Source organism: Pipistrellus kuhlii, unplaced genomic scaffold (assembly GCF_014108245.1).
Source record: "Pipistrellus kuhlii isolate mPipKuh1 unplaced genomic scaffold, mPipKuh1.p scaffold_m20_p_5, whole genome shotgun sequence".
Lineage (NCBI taxonomy): Eukaryota > Metazoa > Chordata > Mammalia > Chiroptera > Vespertilionidae > Pipistrellus > Pipistrellus kuhlii.
In genome coordinates this window covers 15,916,561-15,939,664 of record NW_023425551.1, presented here as the reverse complement: position 1 = coordinate 15,939,664, position 23,104 = coordinate 15,916,561, and the positions used below count along the sequence as shown (strand labels likewise).

General features: G+C 36.1%; 1 protein-coding gene across 1 annotated transcript in view; it reads right to left on the bottom strand.

Moving 5' to 3' along the window:
- The window catches only part of ENPP3 (ectonucleotide pyrophosphatase/phosphodiesterase 3), a 71,398-nt gene that overhangs the window by 34,696 nt on the left and 13,598 nt on the right, over positions 1-23,104 (bottom strand). Inside the window, exons 5-14 of the mRNA XM_036414952.1 lie at positions 18,950-19,010; positions 15,101-15,198; positions 11,453-11,532; positions 9,401-9,520; positions 8,438-8,547; positions 6,845-6,910; positions 6,165-6,237; positions 4,138-4,246; positions 1,986-2,114; positions 1,582-1,613 (exon numbers count right to left, since the gene is read on the bottom strand). Coding sequence (XP_036270845.1) covers positions 1,582-1,613; positions 1,986-2,114; positions 4,138-4,246; positions 6,165-6,237; positions 6,845-6,910; positions 8,438-8,547; positions 9,401-9,520; positions 11,453-11,532; positions 15,101-15,198; positions 18,950-19,010 — 878 coding nt within the window. The remainder of the gene's footprint in view (positions 1-1,581; positions 1,614-1,985; positions 2,115-4,137; positions 4,247-6,164; positions 6,238-6,844; positions 6,911-8,437; positions 8,548-9,400; positions 9,521-11,452; positions 11,533-15,100; positions 15,199-18,949; positions 19,011-23,104) is intronic.

The window sequence follows — 23,104 nt, the reverse complement described above, 5'->3', positions numbered from 1 at the left end:
ACATGATGGCAGCTGCTGAGTGTGCAGCTTCCTCAGATTTAAGGGACTAGAATGTGCTCATAAGAACCACAGATTATTTGACAAGTCACACTTTTCTAGCTGGATGAGTATGTAGTCAGAATAAATCCAGAGAAAAATTGAGGTACACTGCTAACCCATGAAGAAGTACATTATTACTTTTTGCACTTGAGAATTTCAGATGAAGACACTAGAGTTGAGATGAAATTTTGGTTGCTTATTCTAAGAAAAAAACTGATGCTGTTGTCTTTCATCCAGAATGTGGTTGAATTCACTGAGTGGCCAGTTTGTATTTGGTTATGTTTGTCCAATATAAGCTCAATACAGGCCCTGAAACATCAGTACTTGGGGTATTGTACTACTACAAGAAATATTTTCCTGGACATAATGGACTACTTTGTGTAAAAATGGTCTATTTTTTCAGGGCTCCAGATCTACTCCATATCTATCATTCCATGTAATGGATTTCCAAAGCCTATGACATCCGAACCCCTGCATCAGTGAATTAGTTGAGATTTTCCCTTCCTCATCTTACCAGCAAGACTTCAGCTATACAGATCATGAGGTGAGGGATAAAGGGAAAACAATATATGGATTTAAAGAATCCACAAATTTAAAGAACTCTCAACTGCCCGTCCAATCATCATGATGTATGTCCTTCTGCATGTATGTCCTTCACCAGTAGGGGGTGAGAGAGTCTTGCATGCTTACTCAGGATCAGAATATTTGAAGGTGTAGGAGAAAAAAGTAGTGATTAACAATCTAAAGGATTTCTGCTCTGGTGGTCATTCCTACTTCAAACTTGTAATGGGTCATAAGTTATAGTAAGTTTATTCTACACCCGGTGTATCCATAATAATTCACATTTCATCCTGACAGTTTGTTCTCTAATTGCATATCACCTATACTTTAAAAATATTTAGCCCCATCCCAAGCAGTGGTAAACTTATGAATATAATAGTTAGAATACATGGATATAGTAGCTATACATATATTTATTAATATGCTTTAAATATAGAACTATTAAAACTACCACACAAGACCATCAGGTCTTTCCAAGTATAGATAATTCTACCTTGAAAAATTCAGATTGCTTTAATTTTTCTGGAATTTGCCCCGCTTTATTTTCTTACAATCTGGGATGTGGGAACCAACAAAAAGCAGTTGCAGTTAAACTTAAAAGGTAGAGATGATTTTTATGACCAGTAAAAAATGATCTGTAGGGTTCTATGATTCACTATGTTCTAATATTAATGCCCCCACAAAAAAAAAAAAAAATGTGGAAGATGATGCTGCCTGAAGCTCACTAGCATGGCCACTTTGAAGGAAACATCAGCCCATTCAGTGAAAGCTAGGAGTCAGTGCCACCATTATCCCAAACTAATTTTCTGTAGTGATGTCAACTCCAAAAGGAAAACAACTAAAATAAAAGCAACTTGTATGCATGTAAAATAATACTGACAGAAGTTTAGGACTCAGAAATATAGAATATAAATTTCTTAACACCCAGGTTAAGGACATTACATTAATTTAAATATATGTGTTAGGAGACTGTATACTTACACTGAGGTTCCTAACGATTTCTTCAGAATCAACTGTTTCAAAAGAAAAAAAATATAAATCACATTACAATGGATTCTTAATAACTGCATAAAATGTGAACAACTCGGGTGAATTTGACAGACATTTATTAATGACTATGATCTGGTAAAATTCAATGAAAAGTTGCTTCAAGAAAATAATTATTTTAGCATTTAAGAATGGAATAGATATATTATTGTAATGTAAAAATATTGGGTATTACCACAGACTGTATACACTAATTGAAGAAATTTCTCATTTGCTTCTGTGTAGTCTTCCCAAGAAGTCGGGAAAGCAGGCCTGGTAGTACCCTACATCCTCAGACTAGGAGGCTATGGTTATACAGTTTTATCCTTTCCCCCCTGTATAGGCATCTTTATACTTACAGCTATAAAAGTCGTGAGGTATATTACGAGTTCTGATGCGGGGAGCAGGCCCTTGATACATGTAGAAGTTTATTTGGGAAAAGTAATCAGTCATATATTCCACCTGGTCACAATAAGTCTGAGCCATTCCTGAAATTAAATATATACATATATATTTATATTGATCCTATCAAGTAGGAGACATTTTATGTTAAAGATCTCAAATCAAGTTTTAGTGAAAGCCTCCACAGATTACTCTACTACTATACTCTAAGTGGCAGACCCTGAGCCCTCGCTGATTTGGTTCAGTGGATAGAGTGTTGTCCTGCAGACTGAAGAGTCCCAGGTTTGATTCTGGTCAAAGTTGAAAGCTCAATCCCCAGTATGGGGCAGGAAGGAGGCAGCCGATCCATGATTCTCTCATCATTGATGTTTCTACCTCTCTCTCCTTCTCTCTTCCTCTTTGAAATCGATAAAAATATACATTTAAAAAAAAAAAATAGCAGACCCTGAATGTCCTGGCAGAGGAAGAGAAGGTTTTATAAGAGGAGACTGTACAGAAACTATAAATAGATCATTTGTTCGATGTGGACCAATTAAAGTAATTTCAAAGAAAATTATCTGTAGGAATCAAATTAGATTTTACAATATCTGACTTGTCCCTAAGGCAACATGATATTTTTTAAAATAAAAAAGTAATATGCATTTTCATGAAACAATACATAAAGAGAATAAGGGCTAGAGGAAGTTCACTTTTCCTAAGTGTATTATTTAAATTTATATAAGCAGCATGTCCTCTAGAAACAATTTAGTAGTTAAGCCACTCATTTGAAGATTCTTCAGACTATATCTAAGTTTCAATTTTTAATACTTCATTCTTTACATTTATATTTATCTAATTTTATTAGAATAGTTCCTTTAATTTAATTTAATTTTTTAAATATATTTTATTGATTTTACACAGAGAGGAATTGAGAGGGAAAGAGAGTTAGAAACGTTGATGAGAGAGATACATCAACCACAGCTGCCTCTTGCACACCCCCCACTGGGGATGTGCCCGCAACCAAGGTACGTGCCCTTGACCGGAATCGAACCCGGGACCTTTTAGTCCGCAGGCCAGCGCTCTATCCACTGAGCCAAACCGGTCTCGGCTAGTTCCTTTAATTTTAAAGCAATAGGCCGAAGTGTTAGGGCATCTTTTTAGAAATTTTAAAAATAAATTACGACTGTGTTTCATTTTATCTTAATGTTCTAAAATATAAATAAGTTCCACAGACATGCTCCTTTACCCCCCCGCCTTGCCCAAACCTGACTCCTTCGTACCCTTTGGAGGACACTGAGTACCCTGCTAGAGAAGAGGATTCTGACCAGCCCAGTGGTCAGCAAACCCATTAGTCAACAGAGCCAAATATCAACAGTGCAACGATTGACATTTCTTTTGAGAGTCATATTTTTTAAACTTAAACTTCTCCTAACGCCATTTCTTCAAAATAGACTCGCCCAGGCCGTGGTATTTTGTGGAAGAGCCACACTCAAGAGGCCAAAGAGCCGCATGTGGCTCTCGAGCCACAGTTTGCCAACCACAGGACCAGCCCATCTGAAAAATGTCCATGTCTGCCTTCTGTACTTTCAAATACATCATCTCTAATACAATACTTGGCATTAAGTAAGCACTTGAAAAACATGTTGAATGCCAGGTACTCTACAATTGCATGAGTGGCAGAGGGTATAGCAGCTGTTCTGAAGAGTTGGCCTCAAGTAGACAAATATGAAGGGACAAGGACTTTATAGAATTCTATTTATGTAACTAAAAAAAGAAAACAAAACAACAGGGCAAGGTATAACTAGTCAACATAGGCAATCTATCTGAACAAATCACCCCCTGATAAGAATTCCCCAAAAACACTTTTTAGTAATGAATAACAGTCTAACCACATCCATTAAGTACTACTAACTCCATTTTTACAAAAAAAAAAAAAAAAAGTGTATGAATGGATTTTCATAAAGAATGTTAGAATAATTAAACTAAACTTCAGTCCTCTATTCATCAAAGCCTATCTAAAACACTTTATTTCCTTATTCAGCAATTTCCAGGTCTTAGAAAATTTAAAATGTCACTACTCTTTTTGTAAGATATAATCAATGATAAACATAATTAAAAAAAAAAGCATACCATGGTCAGCCAAAAGGATTATATTGACACAATTGTCTAAGTTCCGCTGTTTCAGACCTTCCATCAACATTCCAAAAGCGTTATCTACTAACTGTAAGGCTTTAATTACCTAAGGGGAGAGAAAAAAGAAGTTTACATTGTCTTCATGAATTAAGGTTTATCATTATCTAATCACATAAAAATAAAACACATTTTCTTCTCTGAAATTGCTGGTATTTTAAATAGAACATCAGAGACCAGTGCCTGGCTTACCACGTTTACCAAATATCAATTCCCTACATTTCAACAGGCAAAAGTTTAAATTGTGTTCGCTACAAAAGAAGATTAACTACTGTTCTGTAAATATCTGAGAAAAATGTTCAGCCTCAACAAACATTACTAAGCTGCAGAGGTTTGATGACAATGCCCAGTATTGGTGAGAAGCAACATATGGGAACCTAAATATGCACACACATTCTGGAAGATCTTGTAACAATAAGACCATGTGTAATCAGAAAGTTAAAGGGGGGCATGTCCTATAACCTAATAATTCCACTTCTGGGCATTTGTCCTAAATAAACATTTAGAGTAGAAATAGAGATTTACATACAAAGATACTCATCACATTAAATACAAAAATAAATAAATTACACCACAGCTTTAAGAAGACATACTCAACAGCCATTAAAAAATAGTTTTAAAAGCACAATGGCATAAGAAAATCTCGCACTACAATGTCAAACATAAAAAAATTAAAACCAAATTGTATACATACACACTAATACATATTCCTAATCCTGATTTTATTTTTAATATATATAGTTAGCATTTCTTAGTAAGCATACACATGGACAGAAAATGAAAAAGAACCATATCAAGGTATTATTAACAGTGGTTGTTTCTGAATAGTGAAATGGAGTATTTTATTGCCCATATTCTTTTATGTTTTTAAATTTTTCTACACTTTATCAATATAGTACATTGAAATGACAAGTTTTATTTATTTTTATTTTTTTCATTTTTTTTCACATAAATTTGAAATGACAAGTTTTAAATGAATAACTTTTTATCTTGTCTGTCTCCCCCCCTCTTCCCCCTCCCCCCCCCCCCCCCCCCCGCCATGAATAAGAAAGTGTAATAGCCATGGATTTGGGGAGGGGGGGATATTTTATCTCTCTTGGTACTATTATAACAATGATTTCCCTTTTTTACTTTTTAATAAAGAATGCCACTAGCCAATTTCTGTTAAGAGTTTTTGTGCATTACCCCATGAAATCCTCACAGCAAACATTCATGAGTGGTATTACTGGAACATCTAGTTGTGGAGACCAGGAAATTGGAGGTTTAAAGAATTTCATAACATGTTCATGGCCCGCCCTTTAATAAGAGACAGAGCAGCACTTGAACTCAAGCCATCCTTATCAACTGCTAAATCCATCAACTCTGATGTTTTCCTGACCCTCCTTCTTGGGGTGACCTTACACTCTGGTGAGAGTCAGTTTCTACCTACTGTCACGGCATAATTATGTCTCCTTTCACACTCCTCCCTACCACACCAAGAGCCCGTCCACCCCTGTGCTCTCCCAGCACCAGGCATTCTGCTGCTGCAAAACTCTCCACAGTTTTGAAATCATCTGTGCAGATCAATGATTCTCTCCCATCATGGATGTTTCTATCTCTCCCTCCCTCTCCCTTCCTTTCTGAAACCAGTAAAAACATATTTAAAAAATAAAAAACATATTATATTGGCAGATGTAATATCTAGCCTTGATGTTTTCATTATAAGAAATAACAGTACTACATCTAAGCATTCAATAAGTGTTTGCTAAATGAGCCAAAATATGGTTGATGTGATAGATAACCTTTCTATCTATTGTATGGTTAATAAGGCAGATAGCCTTTTCAAACTTTTAACTATTTTTATCTCCACATGTATATACATCAAATACCTTTATTTGCATTCAGTGGGAGTTAAAGAACACCATTTTATTTTGTGAGTTAGAGCTAAATGATATGACATTTATATGTTTAAAAACCAAAAAACTTACTCCACCACTGACTGGTCCAAAATTATGTCCTGCAGAATCAGGCTGTTCCACGTATAGTGTGTAAAAACTGGGCCTAAGGGTAAAATTGAAACAGAGGAAGACATTATTGACTTGGAATAAACTTATAGGTTGGATCTGGAACAGTGGTAAATCTGGAACTTTGTGGCAGTTTTCTTCTCTTTTTCTCTGGCTCCTTACATTCATCCAGGTCCAGAGGTTCCACTTGACCTCAGCAGGGAGACTCTCCAAATGGGAATGAAATAAGACCTTCCAGATGCAAGCATGGGTCTGACTCAGCAACAAAATCTGTCTTGTTCTTGCCATTAAAAGCTGTCTTGGGCCCTAGCCAGTTTGGCTCAGTGGATAGAGAGTCTGCCTGTGGACTGAAGGGTCCTGGATTTTATTCCAATTAAGGGCACATGCTCAGGTTGCGGGCTCAGTCCCAGTAGGAATGTAAAGGAGGCAGCTGATCAATGAATTTCTTTCTCATCATTGATGTTTCTCACTCTCTCCCTCTCCCGTCCTCTCTGAAATCAATAAAAATATATTTTTTAAAAAGTAAAAGGTGCCAATTTAAAGAAAATGTATTTTCTTTTTCAAAAGCGGTCATTTAAAGTAAAGAAATAATTTCATTTTATACCCATGAGTATCCCATTGTGCCACCACATCCCTGATGTTACCTTTCAGCTTTGGGCAGGTCTAGCCATTTTAACAATGTAGAGATCCTCTGTTCATACGGGACGCTACTGCAAAGTAGAGTAAATAATTGTTTTTAATTAATCAAGTCAAGAATAATCCACTAGATTCTTACTCAGAAAGGCAGGTTGATATTTTTTGGATATCCATTTTGTGTTCAAATATGATCAAAATACTGAAAGGGGTGCAGTATTACTGAAAGGGATTCCTGTTTTCAATAACCATATATACAGCTGCCTCACTATAAATCAAATATCATTTTCCTCCGTTCTCATCTTTGTCTCCTTCAATTTTCCCCCAACTAAAATAAAAGACCAATAATGATTAGTCATTCATTTAATTTGTTTATTTTTATTTATTTTATTCACTTGTGCATTTATAGATGAAGCTCCTATTGCCAAACACAATTTGTTCATGTTGAAGAGAATTTATCAGCGAGCAGACCAAAAATGCTTTTCTTCCCAGAGATTAAATTCTCTTGGAGGAAGTTAAGTAATAAACAACAGACCTAATACATAAGACATATGATTTAATAAAATTAAAATTTTATGGAATATGAGAGAGACAGCAAAAAAAAAAGGACTCTGAGAATGTGGGGTGGGGTGGTTTGGAGTTTACAATCTTAGTGTGATCAGGCCAAGACAAACTGAGAAGGTAATTTTTTGAACAATGGCCTTTAAGGAGGTGAGAGACCAGGCTATGCAGGAGTGAGATTACTTCAAACAGAGAACAGCCAGCTCAGACCCAATAGCAGAAGCAAGCCTGGTGTGTGGAGGCCCACTAAGAAGGTCAGCGTGGCTAGGCACAGTGAGAGCCCAGGGAAGTAGTGAGAGAGGAGTTCTGAGAGGTGGGGTGAGGGACAGTGGCGTTCATATCCGGTGGAGCCTTGTAGGATTTTACACTGAGTGAAACAGGGGTATAAAGGAATGTCTTAACTGAGCCTGTATGGGTTTTTGTTTTTTGTTTTTTGTTTTGTTTTTTTGTAAGTACTATTGATAGTAATCATTCTGGCTGATAGATTTCAAATAGGTAATAGGGAACAAGAATAGAAGCAGGGAAATGTATAAAGAGGCTACCATTGCCCAACTGGGGTGGCTCAGTGGTTGAGCATGACCTATGAACCGGAGGTCCTGGTTCGATTCCTGGTCAGGGCACATGCCCAGATTGTGGGCTCTATCCCTGGTGGGGGGGGGGATGTACAGGGGGCAGCCAATCAATGAGTCTCTCTCATCATTGATGTTTCTCTCCCTCTCTCTTCCTCTCTGAAGTCAATACAAATATGTTTTAAAAATAAAAGGGCTATCAAAGTAATTCAGGCAAAAGGTGATGACAGCTCAAACCAGAGTGTTTATGTTGTTAAAAGTTCTCAGACAGCACATATTTTGAATTAAAGCTACAAGTATTTACTGCCAGACTGGATGAGGGATGTAAGAGAAAGAATTAATGATGACTTCAAGATTTGGGACCCCCAAACTGAAAGAATAGAATTAGCATCAAGATTAAAACCAGAAAATGAAAAAAAGAAAATCTAATCGCTCTTGTGGAGATAAGGTTATATCTGCAAGTGCTTCACTAACCCGTTGTACGCAGCATACTTGGTAGGAAAGGAGCCATTTATAGCCACATCTGATCCCGGCCAAAAGTAGGTACCAGCTTTTAAGCCTTGATACACTGCTGTCAGCCAGATCTATAAGGAGTGAGAAGTATAGGAGAAGTCAAGGGGATAATCAGTTTGGTTAGAAATGGTACCACTTATTAGAAACTAAATGATATTAACAGCCTCAAATTGTATTTAGTTATTAAAGTATATTTAAACTATTAAAAATTTATAGCAGTTAAAAAACATAATTATCCAGGAATCCACCTAAAACATAAATATTAATAAATGTAGTGGTAAGGAAGAAGGTATTTTTTTAATTGGTAAATTATCATTTCTCTTTCCCTTTTAAAAAATTATAAAACAGCCAAAACCAGTTTGGCTCAATGGATAGAGCGTCGGCTTGGGGACTAAAGGGTCCCAGGTTCGATTCCGGTCAAGGGCATGTACCTTGGTTGCGGGCACATCCCCAATAGGGGGTGCGCAAGAGGCAGCTGATTGATGTTTCTCTCTCATCGATGTTTCTAACTCTCTATCTCTCTCCCTTCCTCTCTGTACAAAATCAGTAAAATATATTTAAAAATAATAACAAAATAAAATAAATGTTTAAGTGTTTTTAAAAATAAATAAATGAATGAATGAATAAATAAATAAATAAATAAATAAATAAATAAATAAATAAATATAAAACAGACTGAGGGGGAAAATTAACAGATAATCTTTCCAAGTAACTTCTAAATTGATACAGCAGCCAAGATTCAACAAAATCTTGTTGAACAATCATAAATACTTGGAATGTTATAAACAGTGGTTAAATACCTTCCCACCCCCTGTCTTTAGGGATTAGGGAATTAATGTGAAGTGCAAAGTGGAGAAAAAAGAAGATCTACTGTCACAATGGGATATGGAGGTTACTTCAGTGCCCCAGGCGGTTGCTACATACTGGTTGCCCTTGCCACCAAGCTGGATTATCTTTCTCCTTTGAAGAAAGTGAAAAGTTCTTGTTGAGGTTTACGTCATACATATTATTGTCAATGATGCCATGTGATTCTGGATATAAGCCCTAAAATAATAATTTCAAAAAAAAGATTTAAGATAAACCAACACATTAATAAAGCACATATTTAAATTGAAATAGCATAAAATCTATAACTCATATCTTGGAAAAAAATATCATATACATTTCAACATAAAACCCCTGAATATGAATCCAAATATATATTTCTACCATACAGCAGTAAATGAATGATATTAAGTAGGTGGTTTGTGTTGATGGTGTTAATATAATTCTTGTGAGATTAATAGCTGTTTGTTGCCCTAGCCAGTTTGGCTCAGTGGATAGAGCATCAGCCTGTGGACTGAAGGGTCCAGGTTTGATTCCCAACAAGGGCACAAGCCTGAGTTGCAGGTTGAATCCCCAGTAGGGGGCATACCAGAGACAGCTGATCAATGATTCTCTCTCATCATTGATGTTTCCATCTCTCTCTCCTTCTCCCTTCTTCTCTAAAATCAATTAAAAAATACATTTTTAAAAAGAAACAATAATAGCTGTTTGTTAATTAGGGTTTCCTATACCACAATAAGGATTAGCCACTGGCTATGTTGGTAATGATGTCAAAAAATTTACTACACAGAAGCTTTTAAGTATCAAATATCTTGGCTAAATAGGTGAAAATGTGTCACCAGCACATTAACAAAGACCCTTCCAAGACTCTATCCATCTTCCTTCTTATCCATCCATCAATCCAATCATTCCTTCAATCCAATCACAAATATTCACTCAATCATTCCACACATTTTCTTTATTTTTCCCCCACATAATATTAAATTAGTTTAAGGTGTAAAATACAGTGATTAGATATTTTTATAATTTATAAAGTATTCACCCCAGTAAGTCTAGTATATGGCTTGTATTCTTAAACCCTCGCCCTAATCTTTGAACACACATTTTCTATAATATCCCATGCATTGTATCAACTTTCAAGTATTTCAGAACATAATATTAAATTAGTTTAAGGCAGCCCACCAATGATTTTCTCTCATCACTGATGTTTCTATCTCCCTCTCCCTTTCCTTTCCTCTCTGAAATCAATAAAAAAATATTTAAAAAATAAAACACTGAATAAGATTTTTTTTTAAATGACTGAATGCAAAGTACTAAAGACAGTTATGACTTTGGCAATAAAGACTGAGGCTGAGGTCTCCTTAAGAAGTCTTTAAATCTACAAATGTTAAATAACTTAATTTTCCTTTGAGTTCATTTTCATCATTTATATCTTTTCATACATTGAAGAGAATTTATTTACTTTATCAAAAGAGATATAGTCAATATCAATTTACTTATGAAACCACAACTTTATCAAGCTACATAGAATGGAAAGAAAAGAAAGAACTTTCCCATATCAAAGTGGCTGCCCTCAATAATAGCCTGTCATTCCCAGCAGACCTTCAGATAGGTGGTGGCTCATCAAAAGGACAACGTTGCCGAGACCGGTTTGGCTCAATGGATAGAGCGTCGGCTTGGGGACTGAAAGGTCCCAGGTTCGATTCCGGTGAAGGGCATGTACCTTGGTTGCGGGCATATCCCCAGTAGGGGGTGTGCAAGAGGCAGCTGGTGGATGACTTTCTCATCGATGTTTCTAGCTCTCTATCTCTCTCCCTTCCTCTCTGTACAAAATCAATAAAATATATTTAAAAAAAAAAAAAAAAAAAAAAAAAAAAAAAAGGACAACGTTATTTCTCACACCCAAGAGGCTACCTGGTTTATGGTAAAGGTGAGCTAACCTAATGCCTGGGCAGTCATTCATAGTTGTCACCTCACAGCACTGGATTGGCCTCAGACTGGCCTTTCTTAACCCAAACTAAGCTATGAACCATCTCTACATGTGCTGGTAAAATGTATGCTCCTCCATGCAGTTCCTGCCTAAGTATGTCTGGTGGTGTGGTCATTTGCCTGTCTGGGACCTGCCAGTCTTCCACTAGGCCAAGAACTCACCGTGACAATGGTGTAATGATTTGGAAAGGTCTTGGTTGGATAGACAGATCTCAGGTATTTGGAATGAATTCCACATGTTTCTGCAACAAAGTATAGTGAGAAATTAAGAAGCTGTTTTTTTTGGATAACTAAAAATCTGAACATAAATTTTCCAGAGAAATAGAAAACTAGCTAGAGTGGATTGAAGATGGAAAGGGGATGAAATTCTGACAGCTATAATTCCTCAATTCCGAGGAATCTCCGTTTTTAGGAGAGGGGTGAGATAAGTCAAATAATTTTTCTGTAAAGAGCCAGATAATAAATAGGTTAGGCTTTGCAAGTCCCTATCATCTCCATTGCAACAGCTCAAACTGTGCTCTTGAGATCCAAAAGCATCCATGGACAATACTTAAGCAAAAAAGCATGGTTGTGTTCCAATAAGACTTTATTTATGGTCATTGACATTTGAATTTCACATAATTTCTTCATGTCACAAAATATTCCCTTCTTTTTGCCTAACCATTAAGAATGAAAAACAGCCGAAACCGGTTTGGCTCAGTGGATAGAGCATCAGCCTACAGACTCAATTCGATTCCGGTTCCCATGTTCGATTTCAGTCAGGGGCATGTACCTTGGTTGTGGGCACATCCCCAGTGGGGGGTGTGCAGGAGGCAGCTGATCGATGTTTTTCTCTCATCGATGTTTCTAGCTCTCTATCCTTCTCCCTTCCTCTCTGTGAAAAATCAATAAAATATATATTTTTAAAAAGAATGAAAAACAATTCTTAGCATTTAGCAGATCATTCAAAAATGGGCAGGGTAGGCTGGATTTGGCCCATGGTCCACAGCTTGCTAATCCCTCAGCTATTACTACACACCTTAAATGATGCACAGCCAGCATTGTTTTTGCTGCTCCCTTCTTCCTAACCCAGGCCATTACATTAGAATTTCAATATAACATTTGCATCTCAGCTAATAGTTCTTACATGTAAAGTATCCAATATAGCCAAAGTCAACACAACTAGGAGGTAACTGAAAAGGAATTTGATTTGTATAAACGCATCAGCCCATGCCATGTAGCATGTTTACAAAATGAGCTCACTTGGCTGCTTATTATTTTCAGTAGTTTCCATTTGGTGAGCTAAGTTTCCTGTCATCTGTTTTCCACAAAGCATGGCATTAATTTTGCTTTCAATTGTTCTGTTGTTTTCTGTCTGTGCAAACGTTCTGTGCAAGGACATCAGAAGTATTAGAGCATTGCCATTTCCTCTGCAGCAGTGAAACACAAGAAGATGAAAAGCTTTTCATCCTAAAATCCTGTCCACTAACTCTAAAAGAGAGCTTCGCCATTACGGTTCTCTTTAGGCTAAAACTAAAAGTGAAAACGATGGTTATCCAGAAAGTAACAAACTTTGCAGCTTGAAATAACGAATGTTTTCTCAAATATGTTTGGAGTTAATCTCCTTCCCACTTCAATTCCAGGGTTTCCAGTACGATCCAGAAATTTCCTCCTTCAGAACCTTATTAGGATCCATATCAAGTCTATTGAATAGGACTTTGGTGGGGATGAGGGACTCGGTAGAAAGTGAAGAAAAGGGAGCTCAAAAAAAAATCTACATTTTTTAATAAGCACCCTAAGTGGTTCTGATGTACCTAAGTTTGAGGCCTACTGCAGAAACTGACTCACAAGGGATAATATAAAAAGAGATTAAAAGACTTTTTAAAAGTCACTAACGCCAATAAGTAAATATTGTCCTCAATCAGGGAAAGACAATTTTAATGTTGTTAAGAAGTCATACAAGGAAATGAAATAAAATGCAATCCACTTATAACTAAAAGAATTTAAGTGGTGAGAAAAATCATACAATAAACAGAGATACAGTCAGTTTCTGTTCTTATTTCCTTGAAACATGAATGACACGGCAAAGTTCTTAAAAACCCAAAGGCACAGAGTATAAATAAAATACAAACTAAACTGGTAACGTGAAAACATGACACCTCCCTAGTTCAAATGCCTCAAACAGGACACACCTGCTAATGATCCATAGTCTCAGACCAGCTATTAAGGAACAACTCACAGAAAACAAGATCTCCTACCATTGTTTCTTCCGGACGTTAGGGACCTAAAGTGTGACTGAATAGAATAATTCTGAAAGAACACGTGATAAATCAGTAAGTGTAGTTGCTTCTGCAGAGAAAAAATAAAAATATCAAGAAAAATAAGGGTGTTTTGTTGGTGGTGGTTGGTGGTTGTTTTTTACTGTACACCCTTTAATGCATATAGTTTGCATTGGTTACTCCTTAAGAAGACATTTTTTAAGTACCAATCAAAAACTTTGAAAATATAAGTGGGGTAAACATATATCCATAATAACTATGAATTACAAGAAGGAACAGAAGACTAAATGGATGAGTAGGTGAAATAGCTGAAGACTGTACAGATACAGCAAAAGTAGTACTAGGAAGGAAGTTTATAGTAATAAACACCTACATTAAAAAAAATTTTTTTTCAAATAGCCTAATTTTGTACGTCAAAAAAATAGAAAAGAAAAACAAACAAAACCTAAGTCAGCAGAAGAAAAAAACACAATAAAGATTATAGCAAAGCCCTAGCCGGTTTGGTTTAGTGGATAGAGCGCCGACCTGTGGACCAAAGTGTCCTGGGTTCAATTCCTGCCAGGGCATATGCCTTGGTTGCAGGTTCCTCCTTGACCCAAGTCTTGGTCAGGGCTCGTGCAGGAGGCAACCAATCGATGTGTTTCTCTCACATCAATATTTCTCTCTGTCTTTCCCTCTCTCTTCCATTCTCTCTAAAAATCAGTGGGGAAAAAATATCCTCAGGTAAGAATTTAAAAAATAAAAGATTATAGCAGAAAAATGAATTACAAAACAAACAAAGTAAAATAGGTTTTTTTAAAAAGTGGGACTTATTCAGCTTTAAAAAAGAAGAAAATCTAAATCTCACAGTATTTCTATCAGATAGGAAATGACCATTTTACAGATGAAGAGAAGACGATACCAATAGGTAAGGTGGGTGATCTCACAACTAGTAAGTGGTAGAGCCAGATTCCAGGTACTTAGATTGAAGAACTGGATATAGATACTGGACTATTCACTGCTGGAGTATTGGTATGTGTTGGCACTGTCCAGTCTACTCAGACTTCTTCAGAATCATATCTCTGCTAAGTCTAACAAACACCAGTTTTGAGACAAAAGATATATTCAAATACAAAACAAACCCAGCCAGTGTGGCTCAGTGGTTGAGTGTCGATCTATGAACCAGGAGGTCATGGTTCAATTCCTGGTCAGGGCACATGCTCAGATTTCGTTGGGCACATGCAGGAGGCAGATAATCAATGATTCCCTCTCATCATTGATGTTTCTATTTTTCCTTCCCTCTCCCTTCCTCTCTGAAACCAATAAAAGTATATTTAAAAATACAAAAAAAAAAAACAATCTAAAGTAAACAAAGAGATGAACATGCTACAAAAAAGAGAGTAGGAGCCAATAAGTATGAAAATAGATATGATGTAGCAAAGTTATCAGGATCTTGAGAGGAATCAAGCTAAGACAAACCACTAACATTAAGGTAAGAAAGAGGTGCACCACCTAGAGAGTGACTAACGAGGTGTCCTTATCATTTGCATGCTTCCGGTTTTAGAAGACTTACTCATTTTATCAATATTAGGCATTAGAGTACTCCATGTCTGTAAATATTCTGCTCTGAATCCATCCATGGAAAACAAAATAACTGGTGGCAGATCAAATCTAAAACAAAAAATTAGATCATTATTATGATTGTTTAAAAAATACTTTTCTGTTCTCTAAATTAAGAAATTCTTAAAGGAAAAAATAGTTCTAGGTCAAGTTTCCCTTTCTATTTTTTAAAATTGTTATTTCCCTTAATTATTTGTACTTCAGGTATTTTAGTAGTCTCAAATAATAGACAATATTTTTAAAAAAAAAAGTATTACATAAATTATCTGGGACTTTCAATTTGAGATCTACTCCCCTTTGAGTTCTAGAGTTTAAATCAGTTTGACCAGCTTTCTTTATTTCCATTTATTCCTTGGCATTGGCTAACTATGACACCCAGGTATATCATGGGTGAATTTTCTCTAGCCCTAAAATTTATGACAAAGTACTGTGCTATGGAGGAGGGGGAAAGGATTTGGGCCTCAGAAAGACTTAAGGTTAATTCTCAACTTCATTCTTTACTACTTTCTTAACCCTAAGCAATTACTTAATCTCTTAAAACTTAATCCCAATCCACTCACCCAATACATTGGAATCATTAAAATATAACGCATTAGTACACTGTGTCACCTTAAGTATATTTAGTATTTTATAATAATAGATATACCTGGAGCTAATTAAATGTAGTTTTTACAATACTGGTTACTAGCATGAAAGCAAGCAAAGCATTAACAGCACATGACCAGAAAATGGATCTATATTGTCAGCCTTTCATGGTCCTGGCTTTGGATAAGGAGACAAAGGCAATGGTTACTGAATTCAATACTCACACTCAAAAATTCCAGTCTAGGGCACATGAGAAGTTACAATTATTCTACCATCTTTTGATTATAATTATGACACAAATTTAAGAACTGTAGCTTTTGAGATGTTTTATTATTCTAAAGTTCTACATTTTGTCTGTCCACTTATCTAGTGCCCATCCTGTAGTTGAGTGGATAAAATAAAAAGCTGTGGTAGGTATATTTACACAATGAAATCTATGCAGCTGTGAAAAAGATACCTTACTCTTTGAGACAGCATTCAGGGACCTGGAGAGTATTATGTTATGCAAAATAAGACAGTCAGAGAAAGACAAGTGTTACATGATCTCACTTATATGTGGAATCTAACAAACAAAATAAACTGATGAATAAAAACAGATCCAGAGACATGGAAGCATGGAACAAACTGTCAAATCTCAGAGAGAAGGGGGCAGAGAGGGCAAGAAGAAATTAAACAAAGAACCTATATGCATAAGCCAGGGATATAGACAATAGAGGGGTGAAGGCCTGGGAATGGAGATGGGAGCAGGATAGAGGGGGTCAAGTGGAGGGAAAAGGAGGGACATCTGTAATACCTTCTTTTTTAAAAATACATTTTTATTGATTTCAAAAAGGAAGGGAGAGGGAGATATAGAAACATCAATGATGAGAGAGAATCACTGACCGGCTGCCTCTTGCATGCTCCCTACTCGGGATTGAGCCCGCAACCCAGGCATGTGCCCTTGACTGGAATCGAACCTGGGACCCTTCAAGCCGCAGGCCTATCCACTGAGCCAAACAGCTAGGGCAACATGTGTAATACTTCCAACAATAAAGCTAAGTTAAAAATAAATAAAGTTCTACATTTTGACTATTCTAATATCTCAGGATATTAATATTAAAGCATTATAATCTCTTTTTAGACCAGTATTTAAGTAAAAATTATAGAAGATAACTTTTGGATTAGAGCCAGAGACAGTCTTTTTTTTTTTTATTTAATATATTTTTACTTTAAAATTTTTACATGGATTCCATATACAGACACATTATATAGATGTATAGTTTATAACTGTTTCTAACTGAATGCCACTGTGTAGCCATCATGTAGAACAAGAAGCAATATTACCAGCATCCTGGATCCTTCCCTTGTGTTCTCTTCTAGTCACAAACCACACCCCCACCCAGGCTGATCAGTATCTTGAAATCCAACAGCATATATTAGTTGTGCCCATTTTTATACTTATGTACAAACACAATCATTTAGTTTGTATTTTGGTATGTCTGGCTTCTGTTACTTATCCATTTCATACCCACCCCCCGCCAAAAGAAAAACAATTTTATCCCCTAGATGAGAGAGAGGGCCCTAGTAGTCTTATAAAAAATATTCAAAATGCTGATAGCAGCTAAAAATAAGATAATAGTTTCAGCCCTAGACGATTCAGTTCAGTGAATAGAGTTTTAGCCTGTGGACTGAAGGATCCCAGGTTCAATTTCAGTCAAAGACACCTTGGTTGCAGGCTCAATCCCAGCCCTGGTAGGAGCATGTGCAGGAGGCAACCAATTGATGTGTCTTTCTCACATTGATGTTTCTCTCTCTCCCCACCACCCCTTCCCTCCCACTCTCATTAAAAATCAATGGAAAAATATCCTCAGGTGAGGATTAACAAAAAAGAAAAAGAAACACACACAAAAAAATAACAACAAAAATGGGGAGGGAGTTGGTAGAGGTGGAAAAGTATAAGTATAGGGGGATAAATAATGATGGAAAAAATAACATATTAAAAAACACACAGTATAATTCCATTTATAAGAAAATTAACAATAGGAATCTGTACTGATAGAAATCAGAACATGACTTTGATCTTTCTGGGGTGATGGAAATAGTCTCTTATCTTGGAAATATTCTGTACCTGTGAGTTACACTAGTTTCTGAACTTCCAAATCTCATTTTACTGTACACATCAGTGTGAACATTTCAATGTCTGTGAATTATGCCTCAAAAAGTAAAAAAAGGGACTGTTTTAACTGTAATGTAAAGAAAAATCATTAAGAAATTAAAATATATTGCAATTTGCATTGGAAAATACTTATTTTTATCGTTGTTAACATCATGCTAATGTGTTTATCAATATGCTATCACAATAACCTTGCAGCTTCAGAACAAGATCAAACATCTATGAGGTCAAGACGTTGATTTAATTAAATGAATAGAAAAGGAGCTATGTAATAAACCTGACAAGCTATGGGGGAGTAGCCACACAGGATGGTCTGATCACTGATTCCTAACTGGGCAGGTCTCATCAGGTAGTCACATTCCAGACATACAGCTTCCTTAGCAAAGGTCAGTCCTTGCCTTAAGTGAACCCTGTCCACTCTTCTTAAGCATCCAGGATAAATATCTTTGAAAAAAATACCTTCAGAGTAATTTTCTGTCCTAGATCCCTGGCTGTATAACCACAGGCCCCAGAGAACAAGACTACTGAGCCTTGTTCCTGCATACCAGCGCTATGTGCTGTAAATGTTAATTTTTAACTACCCTGCACCCACCCATGGAAACAAAAAAGTAGGTATTTAATAAATAAGTAAATAAATAAATATTTTTTAAAGTATGTGTTTCTCCATTTTGCTTTTTATCCAAACCTCCCACCTCTTTAATCTACCCCTGGTGGATTTCATGTAACTCTCCTCACATCTCCTTTGATTCCAATATATAAAATAAGTTGCAAAACTGCCCTTCTCCTGAGTATTTTCTCAATCCACTGAGATTTTGCTTCCCGTCATGTCCTCAAACTTTTGGCTCAAATAAACTTATAAAACTTTTCCATAGACGGGACGTTATTTTATTGACAATTCTCACATGAAATCTGCTGAACTTGAGTTTGAGTCATAAGAAACCCAATCTCATGTTAACTTTTTTTGTTTTGAAATATAAACAGAGGAGAGGAAATTCCACCCTGCCCCTTAGTGACATTCCCACGGGCCACCTGTTAAAGAGGAAGAAAATGTCCCCTCATTCTCACCCTTCCGGACACTGAGGCGTCGGGGCTGTAGCACACTGTTCTTTCACCCATGGCGTTTCTCCTGAAAAGCGGGAGATAAAAATCTTTAGATTGCTGCCACACCACAAGAAAAGAGAAACAAATGTTTAATGGACATGATCTTTCCAAACTACAATTTGTGTTACTCCAAAGAGAAAATTCTTCCAGAACATGTTAAGTGCTATTTCATATGTTGGCAAGGTCAGTGCCTCTAGTGATTTGCTCAGTGCAATGATCTATACTGAATACCAGGAAGCTCATCTTTACTAAGAAAAACAAAGGGAATTCCTTGAGCTTTAGAAAAGGGACAATTTTTTTTTTCTTTTTATCAATAATGGTTTTACCCTCAAAAACATTATTTTTCTATTAGAAAAACAAGTTTAATTAAGATAGATATACACTCTAAAAAGAGAGAGAGAAAAGAAATCATTAAAGAGATAAATAGCCAATGATAATAATTGATATAAATTGGGGGAACTTGAACTAATTTTAAAGATCTTAACTTAAAAATTCTTATTCCATAGATGTTTCTGCTTATAGAGCATTCCAGCTAGTTAATAAAGTATAAATAATAGAATATGAATGTCATCATTTGCATACTCTAATGGGTCTAGGCAATGATCATCAATAGCTAACATCTCCCCAAAGAAAGATAAGCAGACAAGATGTGCCTGTTTTTCTTTTTAATACATTTTATTGACTTTTAGAGAGAGGAAGGGAGAGGGATAGAAAATTAGAAACATCGATGGGAGTAAAACATCAATCAGCTGCCTCCTGCATACCCCCTACTGGGGTTTGAACCTGCAACCAAGGTATATGCCTTGGATTGGAAATGAACCCAGGACTTTTCCAGTCCACAAGCCTATACTCTATCCACTGACCAAAACCAGTTAGGGTGACAATATGTGCCTCTTGATGGAAATTACACACCATCTCTGAAGTATACTTGCAAAATAAATAAATTGCACCAGAATCTGAACCATCCTCACGTTCTAACTGCCAATTTGCAGGGGATAAAAGAGGTGATAAGATACCTATTACAGAGGATGCAATATGCAACACCCAGATAGAAAATTCTGCAGGACAAATTACCTAATTTCTTCAAAATTTAAATTGCAAGAGGGGAAAAAAGAGGTACTCTTAAAGGACTTGAAATGTATCAGCTTGTTAGTATATATGGAATGTATTTAGATCATACTTCAGATGAGCTTTTAAATAAATATTATGAGACAATCAGAAAATATTGAACACAATAGATATCTGATGGCAAATTAACATGAACTGTATTTTAGATATGTTAATGATATTGTAATTTTGTTAAATTCATTTTTAGTCCCTGAAAATACTTATAGATGAATTATATTAACTCTAAAATTTGCTTCAAAATAATCTAAAATTTGGGGAAAAGGGTTGGGGGAAGTAAAAAGTGTATTTTGTTAAGAGAAACAGCCCAACCCTGCCCATTACGGCTCAGTTGATTGGGCATTGTTCCATGTCACCAGTTTGATTCCTAGTCAGGGCAACATGCTCAGGTTTCAGACTTGATCCCAGGAGAGAGCCTGAGGAGATGGGAAGCCAATCAATATTTCTCTCCCTCTCTCTTTCTCTCTTTAAAAAATCAATAAAAACAGACTAGCTGGTTTGGCTCAGTGGATAAAGCATTGGCCTGAGGACTGAAAGGTCCCAAGTTTGATTCAGGTCAAAGGCACAGGCCCATGTGGGCTTGATCCTCTGTCGGGGGCATGCAAGAGGCAACTAATCAGTGATTCTCTCTCATCATTGATGTTTCTATCTCTCTCTCCCTCTCCCTCTCTGAAAATATATATTAAAAAAAATAATAATAATAACCCTATATAATAAATAGGTAATATGCAAATTGACTCTCATGCCCTCACAAGATGGCCACCCCCATGTCATCACAAGATGGCTGCCCTCACATTGTCACAAGATTGCTGGCAGGGGAGAGCAGTTGGGAGCCATAGGGCCTGCAGGGGAGCAATTAGGCGTCAATCAGGTTGGCAGGGGAGTGGTTAGGGGGTGATCATGCTGGCAGGCAGAAGCAATTAGGAGCCAGCAGTCCCAGATTGGGAAAGTAACATTCAACTGCCTGTTAGACTCAATCCTGCAGGGATCCAAGATTGGAGAGGGTGCAGGCCAGGCTGAGGAATACTCTCTCCCCTCCCACTGCAGTACATAAATTTTGTGCACCAGGTCTCTAGTAATAATAAATAAAAATCAATTAAAAACCTATTTAAAAAATAATAATAATCTGAAATTTGAAAATAGGCAAAAGGCGAAATAGGTACAAGGAAGACTGATCAGTAAATTTCATTTTAATATCACACTGAAAATTATCTAAAAAGCTCACACATGGGTTATCCAATTACCTAGTAGTATACTAATAATACCTTTATCTAGCTTGTTTTTAACCATTCAATTTACAACTCAATAAGGATAGCAGTTAACCGGTAGAGCATTAATGGCAATATATCTGATTCTTGTTTGATAGCAAATAAATTGTTCTGTAGCCCTAGTTGGTTTGGCTTAATGGATAGTGTTGGCCTGCGGACCAAAGGGTCCCAGGTTTGATTCTGGTCAAGGGCATGTACCCTGGTCAGGGCTCATACAAGAGGCAACTAATCAACGTGTTTCTCTCATATCCATGTTTCTCTCTGTCTTTCCCTTTCTCTTCCACTCTCCCTAAAAATAAATGGAAAAATCCTCAGGGGAAAATTAACAAAAAAAATTTTTAAATTGTTCTGTAGAAATGCAAATCATTTCTGACCCATCAAAAGTTATAGTTTTAGCCCTAACCAGTTTGGCTCAGTGGATAGAGTGTTGGCCTGCAGACTAAAAGGTCCCAGATTCGATTCCAGTCAAAGGCAGGTACTTTGGTTGCAGGTACATCCCCAATGAGAGGTGTACAGGAGGCAGCTGATTGATGTTTCTAACTATCCCTATCTGTTCCTCTCTGTAAAAAATAAGTAAAATATAATATATTTTTTTAAAGTTACAGTTTTACTCATTTTTTTTCCAGCATTCTTTCTGTCTCATATATACTTAGCCTCTTTTTGAGCCAGTTTAACATCCCAGTTGGTTATCTCATTCATGTTTTAATAAATCTTTGACATGTTCACTTTTTCTCATGAAATTATGTTTTTACCTTTTCTCAAATTATACTGTGTCATTGAGACAAGATTGGCCAGGAGTTGATCATTGCTGAAGCTAGGTGATGAACATATGGGACAACATCATACCATTCTCTCCTTTGTATTTAGACATTTATCATAAATTTTTTTTTTTTAATTTTAAACTTAAAAAGTCACCAGCTGGTTTGGTGCACAAAAATTATTAAAATCCCCCTAAATAATTTTCTGAGTGTATAACTTTGGTAAGATTAACTTAACATCTTTAAATATAGTGTGTTCGTTCTTAGAGTAAGAAAACATTTACTTTTGTTTAAAAAATAAACTAAAATGATTAACTGGTGGAAATGGTAAACTTCAACACTGCCCAATTAGTGGTAATGATAAACTTTAACACTGCTTCTAACAATCACTTTTCTTTCTGTGAAATTGTGTAATATTATGCAATGAACTCAACGGGAAAATTTTCCACATGAACTGAGGCTCAGTCTTGGGATAACAGTTAAGAGTTACAAAACTGGGTTTGAAGACAGGAGAATATGGAGGTCAGAGGCAATAAGGTCAGTGAACTTAATAGAGAAATAAGAAAACTAGAAACTACACCTGCCCTTGTAAATTTAGAGAAAGTTTTAATGATACAATATCTATTCCATCAAACTCTATGTCAAAATATCAAACTATTGTTATTTAAAAACAGTTTCCATTTCAAGTTTATATTTTCCTTTCTGATTGCCCTTTTTAGCTGATTTTCAATTATATTTTATGTAAGAACTATTAGTACAAAAACCTATATTTCTTTAAGTTATTATATAGTTAATGTTTCTACTTTAAATTTTTTCTCCTATTAAAAAAAATATCAGAATTCAAAAATTATCACTTTTTTGCCTAAAAATTACAAAGTGTAAGTTAACGCAGTTCGGTGTGGTGTTATGAAAAAGGGCAGGGCAGGAAGAAAGCGGGAGGCGGAGGATTACAGAAGGGTGCAGAAAGC